The sequence below is a fragment of the Lygodium microphyllum genome, chromosome 7 (genome assembly GCF_053477565.2).
Source record: "Lygodium microphyllum isolate KBCC chromosome 7, Lygodium_microphyllum_v1.1.10, whole genome shotgun sequence".
Lineage (NCBI taxonomy): Eukaryota > Viridiplantae > Streptophyta > Polypodiopsida > Schizaeales > Lygodiaceae > Lygodium > Lygodium microphyllum.
The window spans coordinates 37,388,954-37,403,978 of NC_141141.1; the positions used below are offsets into that span (position 1 = coordinate 37,388,954).

Below are 15,025 nucleotides of genomic sequence, written 5' to 3' on the forward strand. Positions count from 1 at the left end.
AACATCAAACGGGGGCTGACCAACACGACGGTCAGGTAGAACTGCCATGATGGGTCGACAGGGCCAGGCGAAGGCAGACAATAGCATGACTAGACGGACATCATGCACCAGGTCAACGGGCGACCAATAAATAGTGTGTTTTTTTTTATGAAGTGGCTTATTTTTAAGCCCTAGTTCACGTGTGCAAGCATGGTCTTTAGACTAGTGCATTCTTGTGCCCGAAAATTTGGGGGTTTTCCCAATTCTGATGTTGGTCATACATAACAAGACAATCTAACTAGGAAATTGCAGAAATTGCGCACAATTGGCTCCGAATTTTTTGGGGCTTTTCTCAGATCAGTGAAATTTTGCTTAGCTGAGTCAAATTTGTGAACATTGGTGCACATTTTGACCTAAGAATTTTGGGGCTCTTGCAAGATTTTGGTAAATTTTCTAATTTTGTCTGTTTTATGCTCTCCGGTTCATGTATTAATACAATCTGTGCATATTGGTCAGTAAAATTTTGGGGCTTTTGCTGAAATTTGAGAATTTTGGCAAAAATAACGTCTGAAATGTACATTGGCAACATTGCTGGTGCAATCTTGGTGCTGTAAGCAGTGAGATTTATCTCCACTTGTGACATTTTGAAGAAATTGCAGAGAATCTTTCTTTCTTTTGTGTATTAAAAATACCTAGTCACACATGTATGCAATAAATATGTTGGACAGCTCCTATTGAGTTAATGTATTGCTGAATAGTCATGTCGCAGCAGTCTTAGTGATCATTTGTAGATCTAGGATTGTTGCAGATGTACTTTTGGTGATATTGTTGAAGTGGGAGTCACCTAGCAGTGATGTATGCTTTGAGTATATGCTGAAATTTCAGTTATACTTGCTGAATGTTATCCGTTCTACTACTGTATATGTACCTAGATTGAAAGGCATTTTGTTTCTCAAGGATTGTGATGATGCTCTTTTGGAAGTCAAGCCTACAACTATGGCATGGGCTAGACTCAACAAGAAGGCCATTGCATACATTAAAATGGTTGTATTTGATGATGTACTTATAGACATTAAGCATCTTGATACAACGTATGCCATATGGAAAAAGTTGATGGACACTTATGAAAATAAAACTCCACTAAATCAAGTGCATCTCATACGCAAGCTTATAAACATGGAGTTGGATGATTTTAAGCCAGCATTGGAGCATTTGAGTGCTTTCACACGGATTTTCAGCCAGTTGCAGGACTCTGGTTTACAGCCCTTTAATGATAAATTGAAGGCTATTTCTTGTTGATGACTTTACCTGACAGCAGGGAGTCTTTGGTTGTTTCATTGAGCAAAAACCCTACTTTAACCTTCGATGGTATTAGGAGCTCTATTCTCAATGAGGAGATTAGAAGAAAGTCCAATGGAGAAAGCAATGGTTCAACCTATCATCTTAGAGGCATGTCTCGCAACCAAACACTTTCAAAAGAGCATATGAAGATGGCTTGCCCGACCACGCTTCTTGGGGAACTCTCTCCCCCCAAAGACCTGTTTGGTGACCGATTGATCAAGTGAACGGCTGTCATAATAGCCTCTCCCCAAAAACCATGGGGTAATGCAACATGAGACAGCATCGTACGGACCTTATCCTGGATGGTCCTATTCATACGCTCTGCAACTCCATTTTGGGGTGGATTATGAGGGGCAGTGAACTGCCTCTTTATCCCTTTGCTGTCACAAAATGCCTGAAAGGCTTTGGACACATATTCCCCACCATTGTCAAAGCGAAGACACTCAAGTGTCTTATCTATCTGATTTTCAGCCAATGCCAAGAATTTTTTAAACTTGTCAAGTACTTCATCCTTGCTATGAATAGGATAAACCCATACTTTCCGTATAGCATCATCGACAAAGGTAACAAAATATTTTTTCCCCCTAAAGATAATCCTGGCATTTGACATACATCTGAGTGTACTAACTCTAGAGGAGAAGATTTCAAAGAAAGAGACTTTTTGTGAGAAGTCTGTGCATGTTTGCCATAAATACAATGATCACAGTGCTCAAAATCAGCATAACGAAGACAAGGCAAGTAACCCAAACAAGAAAGCACTTTCATTCCTGTTTGACTCATGTGTCCCAACCGGCCATGCCACAAAGAAACACTTGGCTGCTCGGTCACGGCAACAACATGGTCACGCACACTAGATACATGGAGTGGATACAACGTATCACTCTTGCAACCTCTGGCAATAACCCTAGATCCCTTACAGATCTTCCATTTTCCATCACCAAAGGTGGTATGAAAACCATCATCATCTAGTTGCCCTGTGCTGATCTTGAGCTGAGGTACATGTCGTACATGCTGAAGTGTAAAGACAGAGCTATGCTGAAACTGTAACTGCACACTGCCAATACCTACAATCTCACATGCATAGTTGTCCCCAAGATGGACAACACCATGTCAACCCCCTGTATATGTGGAAAACCACTCACGATGAGGGGTGACATGAAAAGAAGCGTCTGAATCAAGAATCCAGGTATGCATGTCATCGTCTGTATATGCAAGTAGAGCATGTGCACCAAAATGTGAAGAGACAAAGAGTACATCACGCCCATTGTCACTGTCATGAGTGACTACATTCACCTCTTTAATTTTTACACTGCTTTTCTTAGGCTGACTGTCCTTCTTCTCTTCCCTGCAATCATCTGTCTTCTTGCCTTTTCCTTTCTCTTTCTTCCATTTGTAGCAGTCACGTTTAAAGTGGCCCTTTTTGCCACAATGATGGCATTCAATATCTTTGCCACGTGATTTACTGCGTCCCTTGCCATCATATTTGCCCTTTTGCTGTGATCTGCCCCTAGTATGAAAAGCACTAGAAGACTTGCTCGATGCATTGTTCTGCCGATTCATCTCTTCCATAAGTAGAGCACTCTCTACATCAGCATACAAAAGGATCACATTAGAATTGCTCATAGCAGTCCTGAATGTATCCCAACTCTCTAGTAGAGTGCAAAGCAAGAAAGTAGCCTTAAATTCCTCATCAATCATAAATTTCAAGGCAACCAGCTAGCTGAAAATGGAGTTAAACTCACTCAAGTGAGTAAATATTGTTGTATCTTCTTTCATACGCAAATCCATAAGTTTTTTCAGCCAATACACTTTACTTGCAACGCTTTTTTGTGCATACAATTATTCCAGTCTAGTCCATATAGCATATGCAAAATCCAAACCTTCAATGTTGAAGAGCAAGGCATCAGAAATCGATAGCTCTATGGTTGAGCATACAAGCTCATTCAACTCATCCCAATCATCCTGATCCATGTCCACAAGCTTTGCCCCTTTAGTTTTGATCGGCTTTGCCTGCTTCTTTTGTAACAGGATATTGTAGCACTGTTTTTGCCACACTGCGAAATTATGTGCGCCTTCAAGCTTCTTTACATGCATCAAATTACTGCTGTCATTGCTGCCAGCCATGGTTTTCAGCTCAAAAGTGACCAAAAAACCAGTAAATGCAGGCCCAAATTGTCACCCAAGTGACCAAGGTACAAACAAGTACCAATCAGCAATAAATGAACACGCAGAAGTACAGATTTCAGATCTGTATTTCAGTTTTCAGAAGCACCAAACCAAGTGCTACAGCATTATCCAACTGATTACAGCTGTTCCAAAAGGCATGTTCATCACTTTACATGAGAAATCCCAAAATTTCAGCTGCAATTTCTGTTGAACGTGTACCCACGGGCATAAAATTTGACACGAACGGTCAAAAGCCCCAAAATTTTGTGCTCAAAAGCGTCAAACACACATCTGCATTTCCTCTGTCATGCATAGGACCGTCCAATTTTGCCAAAATAAAGCAATTTCAGTGAAACCCCCAAATTTTACCAAGTGTTGATGTCCAATTTGCGCGGAATTCAACCTGCATGTACATAAAATGACCAAATGCTGCACAAATTTTTCCCAATTTGCAAAAGCCCCAAATTGCATGGGGTCCAATGTGCCTCAATGTCGAGAAATTGGGTCAATTTCAGCCCAGTTTGTGCATGTACATGAAAAGCCCCAAATGTCGGGGACAAAATGTCACCAATTCCTGCAATTTCTCAGACAAATTTGCTTGTCCTGCATCAAATTTCCCAAATCTAGAAAAAGCCCCAAATTTCTGGGCTAAATGTTGAAAAATTTCACTCGGATGAGCAAAATTTCAACAATTTTGGCGAAATCCCCAATTCAAATGCACACAATGTCTGCAATTCCAATGCAGATGCCTCAATTTTTCATGAACAATGCTCAATCTGGAAAAGCCCCAGCTTTCTGGGCCAAAATTACACAAAGTTGATGTTTTGTGCTTGCATGCACGAACCTCGGTTAGGGAAAGGAGTTTGAGAAAAAAAATTTAAAGAAAAAATTTCGAATGACGGGTCCGTTGACCCATCAGGCCTCCCCGTCGCGCGCTGCTCCGTCACGTGTTGCGCCGCCCCATCAAGTCTCCTTGCCCACTGCTGGTTCCGTCACGAGTTGCGCGCATTGACTGCTGTCCACTATCACCTGTCAATTGCAGTCTTTTTTGTCCACGCTGTCGCAGCCCATCACGCTACTGCCCGTGCAGTCGCCTTGGTCCACGCTAGACCCCAACTAGTCACAGCCCGTCACGCTTCTGTTGGACTGTTGCCCGCCAGCAACACGCCAGCGATTCCTGCTCGCACTGCCTCTTGCTGGCTCCTCAACAGTCCACAAGACTATTATACGAGACTCTACGTGTTGCCTGTACCTCTAAACAGCTTGAGTGAACCATTGGCTCTGATACCAGTTTGAAGGAACCGGTGAGGCACGGAGATAGAGGTAGACAAACCTTATGTGCAGTGAGAGAGACACAGAGAGTGCGAGTGAGCAGAATAGAGAGTGCACACGTTTTTGGTACAAGGACGAGTGTACCACTTTAGGTTTTAGATAGATATATGTATGAAAGTACAATGTGCTAAGGGTGTGTTCACACCCGCGCACATATAAAAGGCACGATGGCCCTTTATTCCCAACAGTTATCTCGTCGTCAACTAGTTGAGGGCCTTCCCCGCCTTAAACTAGCTCGCGATGTCTGTAAAGCTTGTCAGCTCAAAAAGCAGTACCATACCCCATTCCCTCAGCAGTCCACACATCATGCTGAGGAGCCTCTTAGATTGATTCATGTTTATCTTTATGGACCGACATCCATTGCCGCCTTGAATGGCGCACTGTACTTCTTTTTGATAGTGGGTGATCATTCTCGATACATGTGGGTGTACTTCCTCAAGCATAAGTCAGATACTTTCACATATTTTTCTGCTTGGTTGCTGTTGGTTCATAACTAGACTAGACGCCGTGTTGGTTGCATGAGGAGTGATAGCGGTGGTGAGTTTATCTCCCATGAGTTTTTCGAGTTTCTACTGAAGTATGGCATCTCTCGCCAGCTCACCTCCACTAACTCCCCCTCTCAGAATGAAGTTGTAGAGTGTAGAAACCGAATAGTCATGAAAATGGCACGCTCTATGCTGTTCGCAGCAAAGCTTCCTGAGCGCCTTTGGGTCGAGACTGTTAACACTTTGGTGTACATCCTCAACCGGTGCCCAACTGTGGCTCTTCTTCAAAAGACCCCATATGAGGCATTTTTTGGCTCTCAGCCTGTCATTTCTCACTTCAGAGTCTTCAGGTGTCGTACCTATACACACACACCCCTGATGATAAGATAGGAAAGCTCACTCCCCAAGAGGTAGTTTATTCTAGGGGATACATTTTTGTGTCAAGCAAAAGTACGCACTTTAGCTAGTGAAACAACACACTTCCGATCAAACACGGCCAGTGGCCACGCCTCTTGATCCTACTGTTCACTTGTCGAAGGATACCCCAGAACAACCCTTCGATGCACATACCTATCGTTCTGTTGTAGGAAAACTTCTTTGGTTAATTCACACTAGGCCAAATTTAGCTTACTCAGTTAGCATACTCGGTCAGTAATTCGCAGCACCTAGGATGTCACATTGGATTGCATGTCTTCGTGTGTTGCGTTATTTACGGTGTACTTTTTCTTATGGCCTAACATATGGTTTTGGTTTATGTTTGTAGGGGTACACTGATTCTAATTGGATATGAGATCTGGACACCCGACGTTCTCATGGCAGCTACCTCTTTTACCTTGGGCACAGCTCCCATTTCTTGGTCAAGCCGCAAGCAGGAGACGATGGCAACTTCCACGGTCGAGACTAAGTACCGGGCTCTCTTCGATGGCACCACCGAGGCCATCTACTTGAGGAGTTTACTAGCAGCACTTCATTTCCCATGCAACTCTCCCACCCTTGTCTAATGCGACAACCAGAGTATCATTGCCCTTGCGGGCAATCCGATCATTACACCACGGACGCAGCATGTGGGAGTCCACTTCCATTTTTCCAAAAAGCAAGTTGAGGTAGGCACTATCCGCCTAGAGTTTGTGCCTACATCCAACAATTTGCAAATATTTTAACCAAAGCAGTCAATCAACCGGTTCTTCAATACCTATTACCCAGGTTTGGTTTGGGTACACCCTCCCCTACTTCTTCAGCTTGATAGGGAGAGGGTGTTTTCCTCTTGCTTTCCCTTCCAGTTTGAGAGGGGGCAACTTCTACTCTTGCCAGTGATAGTGATGATGCTTACAATTTTTTAGACATTCATTCATTTATTCTATTGTATTGTATTATGAACATTTGTAACTTCATCCGCACTATCAAGATGATATGATTGTAAAAGGGCGCTTGGGCAAGTGAACAATTCCCCTACGAGGGCACTATCCAAGTGGCACCATTGCATTGCATCTTGCATGAGCATGAAATCTTGCATCACCCTTTGCATTACCCCATGCATTGGTATTCTATTCATGTAAACATGCATCTGTGCACATTTATCCCTTTTCGGTCCTTTGGAGTGGTCAACTCTGGATACACCATATTCGTGGCATTTCTCGTGGCAATCTCCAAGGTAGTTTTTCCTTAGCTTGCTTGCATGCTTTGCTTGCTTTATATATTTGCTATATCCACACCTTAGTCTTATTCTTCTTTATCGACACCCAATAATGGTAGGGATAGTATGCATATTTTATGAAGGTCTTGGGTCTTGACCATCCTTTATCATTCTCCCGTTTAGGACATGGATACTCAATAGGACGAAAACTGATTTGAACCCCACACTTAATGCTAAATTTATCAAATTTTAAATTTTTTAAAGCCCTTAAAAACAAAACAAAAAAAGAGCAGTCCATAGCTAATTACATCTGCCTTTGTAAGGCTTAGTAGGCCACTGGGTAGCCAACATGCGCCCTTTGTTAGATGCCCTATCCTCTCTGGAGTGATCATTTGGGCACCCTTGGTCCATTGCTGTCTACATCAATTGGCGCCTGATTTCCAGCCCTCTTCTCGCAATTTAGAGTTTATCCTAGCCAGCCAACTATTGTTGCCACACAGAGCTGCTGTCGTACTGCCTGCCATGTCATCTTCAACCTGTGTTTAGCAGTTTTCTTTCTCCTCCAATTGTCGCGCCCAGCTTTTGCAGGCTGTTGCCAAGCTGTCCTGCCTACGTTTGGCAGTTTTCGCTCTCCTACAAGCTGTCCTACCTGCGTTTTTAGTCTCTCTCTCCTACAACCTACGTTTTTAGTCTCTTTCCTCACTGCTGTCTACATCACATCCAGCTTCTCACTACTGCATTTTCTGGTGTTCGACGAAGGCTGGCTTGTTACGATTCAGGATCCGTTCAGAGTACGACACTCTCTCCAGCTCATTACCCCTGCCTTGATCCTTGAGATACAGGAGTTGGAGGTTCAGTATTTATTCACTGCATAGTGTGTTTGCTGCATGAGCATTGTATATTCAGCAGTTATATCACTTCAGTTATTTTCTATGTTCATTGTCTCTGAGTTACCCTAACTGTAACTGTGTTCTTTAATCAGTCTGTGCTTTGTCGTACCATTGTTATTTGTGTTTCTATGTCCGAGTATTTCTTTACATGAGGATATTTATGTGTCACAACCTCCAAGGTTTGTGATTAAGGGAAAAGAGCACATGGTTTGCAAGTTGCATAAGGCTCTTTATGGTCTCAAACAAGCTCCTCGAGCATGATACTCTAGAATTGATGCATATTTGGCCAGCAAAGGGTTCAAAACTAGTCCAACTACTCCCACTCTCGGCATTAGAATGAGGGGGGGGGGGGACTCACTAATTATTATTCTTTATGTGGATAACATGTTGTTCAATGGACCTAAAGAAGATAAAATTGTAGATTTTAAGGCTGAATTGAAACATGCACTTGCTATGTCAAATATGGGCTGCCTACACTACTATTTGGGGATTCAATTTACCCAAATTTAGCATGGCATCATCATGCCACAGTCACAATATGTAGACACGTTTTTACACAGGTTTAACATGCAAGATTGCAAACCTATATGCACTCCCATGGAGCCAGTCAAGCTTAAAGCTGGGTACTCAATCATATGCCTTATTAGTTCCCAAGGAGGGAAACTTGCATCTACAGACTTACAGCGATTCACATTGGGCTAGTGATTCAAACAATAGACATTGTTTCTTTTTGGGCTATTCATGCATTTCTTGGCTAAGTAAGAAACAACCTACAATGGCTACCTCGTCTTGTGAGGCTAGCAACCTTCACCGCAACAATGGAATATGTATGGATGTATAGATTACTAGCTAATCTACAGATTTCTTTGGAGGGTCCTACACCCATACTTTCTGATAGTGCCATTGTAGTGACACGGAATCCTGTGTTTCTTACTCGCACCAAACATATTGAAGTGCATTACCATTATGTCAAAGAGAGATGTTATGTTGAGCTAAAAATGCATTAGCTTTACTTAAATAGCCCCTAAACATGCTTAATTAAGGAAGAAACCTTGTTTATTTAAAAAGAAAGGCGTTCCTAGAGAGTGTAAGTATCTCATAAGCACCAACCTACTTAAGAGGACTCAAACTTTCTATAAATAGGTATGCTACCCTCCATTCAGCCCTAATCTCATTTTTGCAGGTTTCAGGTGTTTTTTGGCTTGCTGCCCACACCCCGTTTGCAGAGAACATCACAATCCAAGTTGTCCATTGCAGACTTCACTCATTTGGTGCCTGTTTCCAGCCCTCCGTCATTAGTTTGCTACTGTTTCTGGCCAGGAAACTGCTGTTGTTTGTCATCCAACTGTCATACAACTTGCCACATCAGCATACTGCTGCATTTGCAGGCCCCAACTGCCGCCTTGCAAATTTTCTCTCTCCTCCAGCTGTCACCATCATCTCCTCAGCCTGTCACTCTATTTTCTCTCTCCTGCAATCTGCGTTGGCTGTTTTCTCTCTCCTCCCTATTGTGTTTGCAAATCTTCTCTCTCCACAGTCTGTCACTGCTTTTTTCTCTCTCCTCACCTGAGTTTTTAGTTTTTCTCTCTCCTGCACTCCGTCTACATCAAATCCAACCTTCCTTGGCTGTGTTTGTTAGTGTTCGACACTCAAAGACTGCCTTGCTGCAATTCAAGATCCATTCGAAGTACAACACACTCTCTAGCTCACTATCCCTACCTTGATCCTTGAGATACAGGAGTTTGAGGTTCAATATTCATTCACTGCATAGTGTGTTTGCTGCATGAGCATTGTATATTCAATAGTCATATCATTTCATTCATTCTTTGTGTTCATTGTCTCTGAGTTACCCTAACCCTAATTGTGTTCGTCTATCAGTCTATGCTTTATCATACGGTGTTATTTGTATTTCTATGTTAGGATATTTCTTCACACGCTATACAAGAGAATCAATTTGATGCAAGTCCCTACACAGGAGAATGTTGGAGAAATTTTCATCAAAGCACTTGCTCGTGAGAAGTTTGAGGCTTTTCAAAAGCCCTTGAACTTGCTACCCTTTGGTAATTGATCTTCTTGTACTTCTACCACATTGACATTGTAGAGGGGGGTGTTAGAATTTTCCAATTCTATGGGCAATGCGCGATGTTTTAGTTAGTTGGTTTGTAGTGTGCACACAACTACATTAATAAATTGTGTCACCACTTCTAGAGTTAGTTTTAGAGCTAAAATTAACTCTAGTTGAGTTAGGGGTAGGTCTTACGTAAGACCTATTATACTTTCATTCTATCATTCTAGCACTTGCATCTTTTAAGTATGGAATTGCTGCCCACTCTTAATCACTATCTTGTGTTCACACACACACATTCTCTCTCTCTCTCTCTCTCTCTCTCTCTCTCCAACGCTCCAACCCCACCATCATACTCCACAAGAGCTCTAGGAGAGCATGTGGATTTACCAAGTCCCAAAGGACTCCAATTCAATAAATATTGGCAAGGGCTATAGGTTATCTTCACAACATCGATGTCCTTACCAAATAACCAATCAAATAAGTAGTGTATCCTATGAGCTTAACTTACCTCCACAGATCTAAGTTCACCCAATATTCCATGTGAGTCACTTGAAAGAATGATTGAGACAAGATGAACTAATAGTTCCTATTGAGAAAGTCTCACAACTCAAAGACATTGCTCATTATGTTTCCACGTGAGCTCAATTGGTTCTTGACCATAAGACTAAACGATCCCATCAAACTATTTATCCTAAGTACTTTACTACTTGGTCAAGTGGAAGAACTACTCGAGGGTAAAGGCTACCTGGGAGTCGTTCGTTGAGCAGTCATTTTCTCCACTTCGTCCTCAAGGATATTGATAAGGCAAAAAATCATTCATAAGGGCAGAAGTGTTACATCCCCAAACATCTGGATAGATGCTAGTAGCATTGGTCACATGGGTCATGGAGTGTCACAGTGTTCATGAAGTCACTCAGTGCAAGTGTACCAAGGGCACTTCAAGGTTAGAACGATTGAGTCCTATTTACATGACTCAAGGCCCTATTGTGCATGACATTGTGTGATCACTACTTTTGGACTCTTGGCCCGTAAGCCAATGTGTTTGTATACTAGGATGGTGCAGGCGAGCGGTATGGGATGTCAACCCTTGGGATGTAGTCATGACCTAGAGTGCTACTAGCTTTCAAGCTAGAGGGTGAGTCTGTTTGGCTTTATGACTAGGAGAGCTTGTATTATGTCTCACATGTAAGTTGGGTCCTAGGTGGATGTTTCACTAAGGTTGAATTAACATCATTTGAGAGTGGATCCCAACAAACTACCCTTGGATAATTTGATTCTCAACCATTTTCAACATTGTCTTTTCAAGCATCTTTGTTAGCCTTAAATCATGTAATATGGCCTTCAATCAATGCATAAGTTGTGTTTGTATTTTCAGCTAGCCCATGCTTATCACTTTTAACTTTGCACAATCGTCATAGATTTCTTTAGGTAGACCACAATAGTAGGTCTCTATTTGCTCAACCATCGTAACCTTTAAAAAAAAGCTAGCTGACAAACAAAGCTACCCAAAAGTTATTTGGTCTTCTAAATTATCAAAGTAAATTGCTATCCAATTTATGCCAAGAAGTTGTCGCATCCAATCATGCCAAGTTGTTGTCACATCCACTTCAAAAGTGTTTCTAAGCCACTGTGAAAAGAAAATATATTTAAAATGTATATTGATTGTTGGTGCTTTGCCTTGCATAAAAAGGGTTGTACACCACTTAAGTGGCTACCTTATGCACTTTTGAATGCTCAAAAAACATGCCCCTAGAAAGATTACATAACTATTGAATGAAGGTTCCATCTATCTTGCATACCATTGAAGGTTCCAAATTTGACTACTACCCCACCTCCTTTGTAGTCTTTAACTTTATCCAAAGGTGTCTCGTACACTAATGGCTACAAATATGGTAGTCTTAGTGATGCCAATGCTGCCTTAGCATTTAATATATGCCCAATAGGGCCTCCCAAATGTCCAAGTATTCAAGTTTGCATCCTAGCTACATGTAAATATTACATATACATGCCAATGCGCATTTCCAATTGCGATGTCCCATGATAATTCCCCTAACCACCTTGCATAGGTGGCTGAAAATCAGCTACAATTTTGCTTACCAACATTGGAAAGTGCAATGGCATCCATAACCAAAAACATTGATCCACCCCCAAAATAACCTAGATGCATAGATGGTTGAGGAATAATTTGTTGTCAATAAGGAACATGCTGTACATTATTCCCTAATGAATGAACATGTTGTTGAACTAGAGTTCCCTGATGTTTAGCATTGCAGGTGCGATGTATGCAATATTTTTGATCAAGAGATTGCCCATGAGCCTCACTTGGCTGTCTAGAATGTGTGTAGCAACCTTTTTCCCTTTGACATTAGGAATTGATTGCATAAATTTATCAAATGGGATTGCTGTATCAGTGCTCACAAATCATATAAAATGTTGCTTACTGTCCAAAAGCATTTTCAGAATTTAGTGACTCAAGACCATGCGTTGAGTACCTTTCATGAGGGGATTCCTATTCCTAATCCTATGGCCACTTTTCCATGACATATTTTATTATTTGACCCTTTCTGTACATTGTTTTCGGTGAGTAAAATATATGCTTAATTAACTTATAGCAAGCCAAAATGCATGTCTTTCCTCCTCAAAACAAACCACAAGCTTGCCTCCTTTAGAACGATGAGACGTCCCAGCAATGGAACCATGAAGCCACCCTTCAAGCAACCCAAAGGACACTAATCCAAGGCATGCAATCTTCTCCTCTTGATTTATTTATACTCTCCCATACAATGATTCTAACTAGAAACTTCCACTAGGTGTCCAAACACCTATTTTTCCTGACAATGTCTCCTTGATTTGAAACATTTAAAACCTCGCTTGATATTGTTGAAAACAAGTGTCATTGTGTTTTTTACAGAATGTAAGGAGAACATAAAATTTAACAAATGAGAGAGGCTTTAAGATCTATGAAATTCATTATACTCAGATGTTCATTGTCAAATTCAAGTAACAATATGTATTCTTAATCACGATAAGAACTACTAAGAACCCACTTTGAGTAGATCAGGATGGCTTACTTCTGAAAAACTCCGAAGTGTATTTGTTGCTTTGTAAATTTCATGCTCCAAGGTTAAGCCCAAGGGACTGTTTATCCAAGCTCTCATGCAACTTCGATCTGTTACATCATGAGTTGCAAGTTGAGCAGCATTGCTAACCTGCTCTAACAAAATTCCTTGAACTGGTCCCAACCTATCAAAACAACAATCACACACACGCTGTGGTCTTCTTTCTCTGAACTTTACTGGCAAAAGGCTCCTTCCAGCTGTACAACCACCACAAAAAATTCCTCCACAAAACCTGCAATGATGGCGTGAGCAAGTGATAGGATGAAATCGTGCATGACATTGCATGCATGAAGATGCTGAGCTGTCTGGCAACCATTGAGGTGGCTCAGAGGCCAGCACTGTTGCCATGCTCCTCACATGGTCCTCCATTTGATCTGTGAAAGCCTGTGCCAAAGGATCCAATGAATCATCCCAGTCTTCCGTAAAGTCGAGGGCTTCATATACCCTGCCAGTGGATGATTTAGATCTCCCTTTGGACTTACGCCCTCCACATAGAGTTGCTATTACTTCAATTAAAATGCTCCAATGAGTGAACTCTGGTGCAGAACTGCCATGACCCTGCAAAGTGGAATCGTCTGGGAAAAAGTCCCCACCATAGCTAACAATTTCAGAATACCCTCCTGTAGGAGGAACTGATACAGGGATCCATGCCCCTGTTTCTTCAGGTAAAGGAGCATCATATACAAAGAACTTTCTTTGGTCAGTTCCTTCAGCCAAAGCCAAGTGTACAGAACTATGAGCAGGAACCTGTCCATTTTCAGTTTCCAAATCCCTGGCATCTGCTTCATGGTCAAGTCCATTCCTATAACCTCTGCCCAACTCTTGAAAATCACACAAAGCTCCACATACTCGGCATCTTAGAAAACTGACATCTGTTTGTGGCTGGAAAACATACAACAATCTACATTATCATGCTGAGAATCAAACTTTGGAAACTAGATAATTGTAATGATATGCAGGCATCCGCCTGTGGGGCATGAATGAAAATTCATTGTGTGTAACAATTCGCAGACATCGGCATGATAGCTGAAAACTTATTATGCACCGAGTGATTGTGACATGTTTATTCATTGGAAATTTAACTAACTTGAATTAAAATTATGATGAAACATAATCTTCCAGGAAATGCTGACCGTGTTAAAGCAATCCAAACAGATGCTGTCAATCATATGCGCACGTCCGCATATGTGATGTAAATGAGAATCCATTATGTGTGACCATATGCAGAAACCCGCATAGGCATGATAGCCGGAAACATTTTATGCGTTGAGGAGTTGTGGCATGTTTATTCATTGGAAATTTGAATCAGAATTATGATGAGATATAATCGTGCAGGAAATGCTAACCGTGTTTAAGCAATCCACGCAGATGATGTGGCCACACCAGGGCAAAGCAGGACCTCTCCATATTTGAACGGGTTTTACACATACAGCACAGATAGCGGAACAATCTGTGGCCGAATCAGGTATGACCATAGGTAATCTGTTTCTATCACTTGCATCATAAAGGCTCTTCAATTGCACACTTTCGAACAATGCGCTGTCTGCGAGGTCCTCGGCCATGAAAGAAGCGAGGAAGGGCCGGGTTGAGTTTGCACAGGCATGCACGAGTCGTGTCCCGAAGGTATCCTTGAAAGTTTGCAAACACAGAAGACGGACAGACACAGAGAGAGAAGGGAGAAAGCGAACGCAATAATAAGATTATAAGACAGGAAACAGAAAATGAATAAAAGAATAAAATTTTACTATGCAATGAATTTTGAATAGCGAAGACATCCGACGCCCACTAAATAGACGCCTGATTGAATGAATGTGTCGATGGAACACGGCCCGCGTAGAAGGCTCAAGTGGAATGCACCAAGGGGAGGCATCTACAAGGGTCAAGAAGGACAACAAGTTGTCCGCCCAACTTAAGGCTGCTTAGACCTTATAACAAGCTCAATAGGCTGTTAAGTGAAGTCCTGAGAAATGTCAAAGAGATTATGGCAGCAATGTGTGATGAGGCCATACAAC

General features: G+C 41.8%; 1 protein-coding gene across 1 annotated transcript in view; it reads right to left on the reverse strand.

Moving 5' to 3' along the window:
* The window catches only part of LOC148033352 (uncharacterized), a 38,464-nt gene extending 23,675 nt beyond the window's left edge, over positions 1-14,789 (reverse strand). The window contains exons 1-2 of the mRNA XM_087681265.1: positions 14,360-14,789; positions 12,966-13,895 (exon numbers count right to left, since the gene is read on the reverse strand). Coding sequence (XP_087537391.1) covers positions 12,966-13,895; positions 14,360-14,575 — 1,146 coding nt within the window. The 5' untranslated portion in view covers positions 14,576-14,789. The remainder of the gene's footprint in view (positions 1-12,965; positions 13,896-14,359) is intronic.
* Positions 14,790-15,025: the final 236 nt, after the last annotated feature.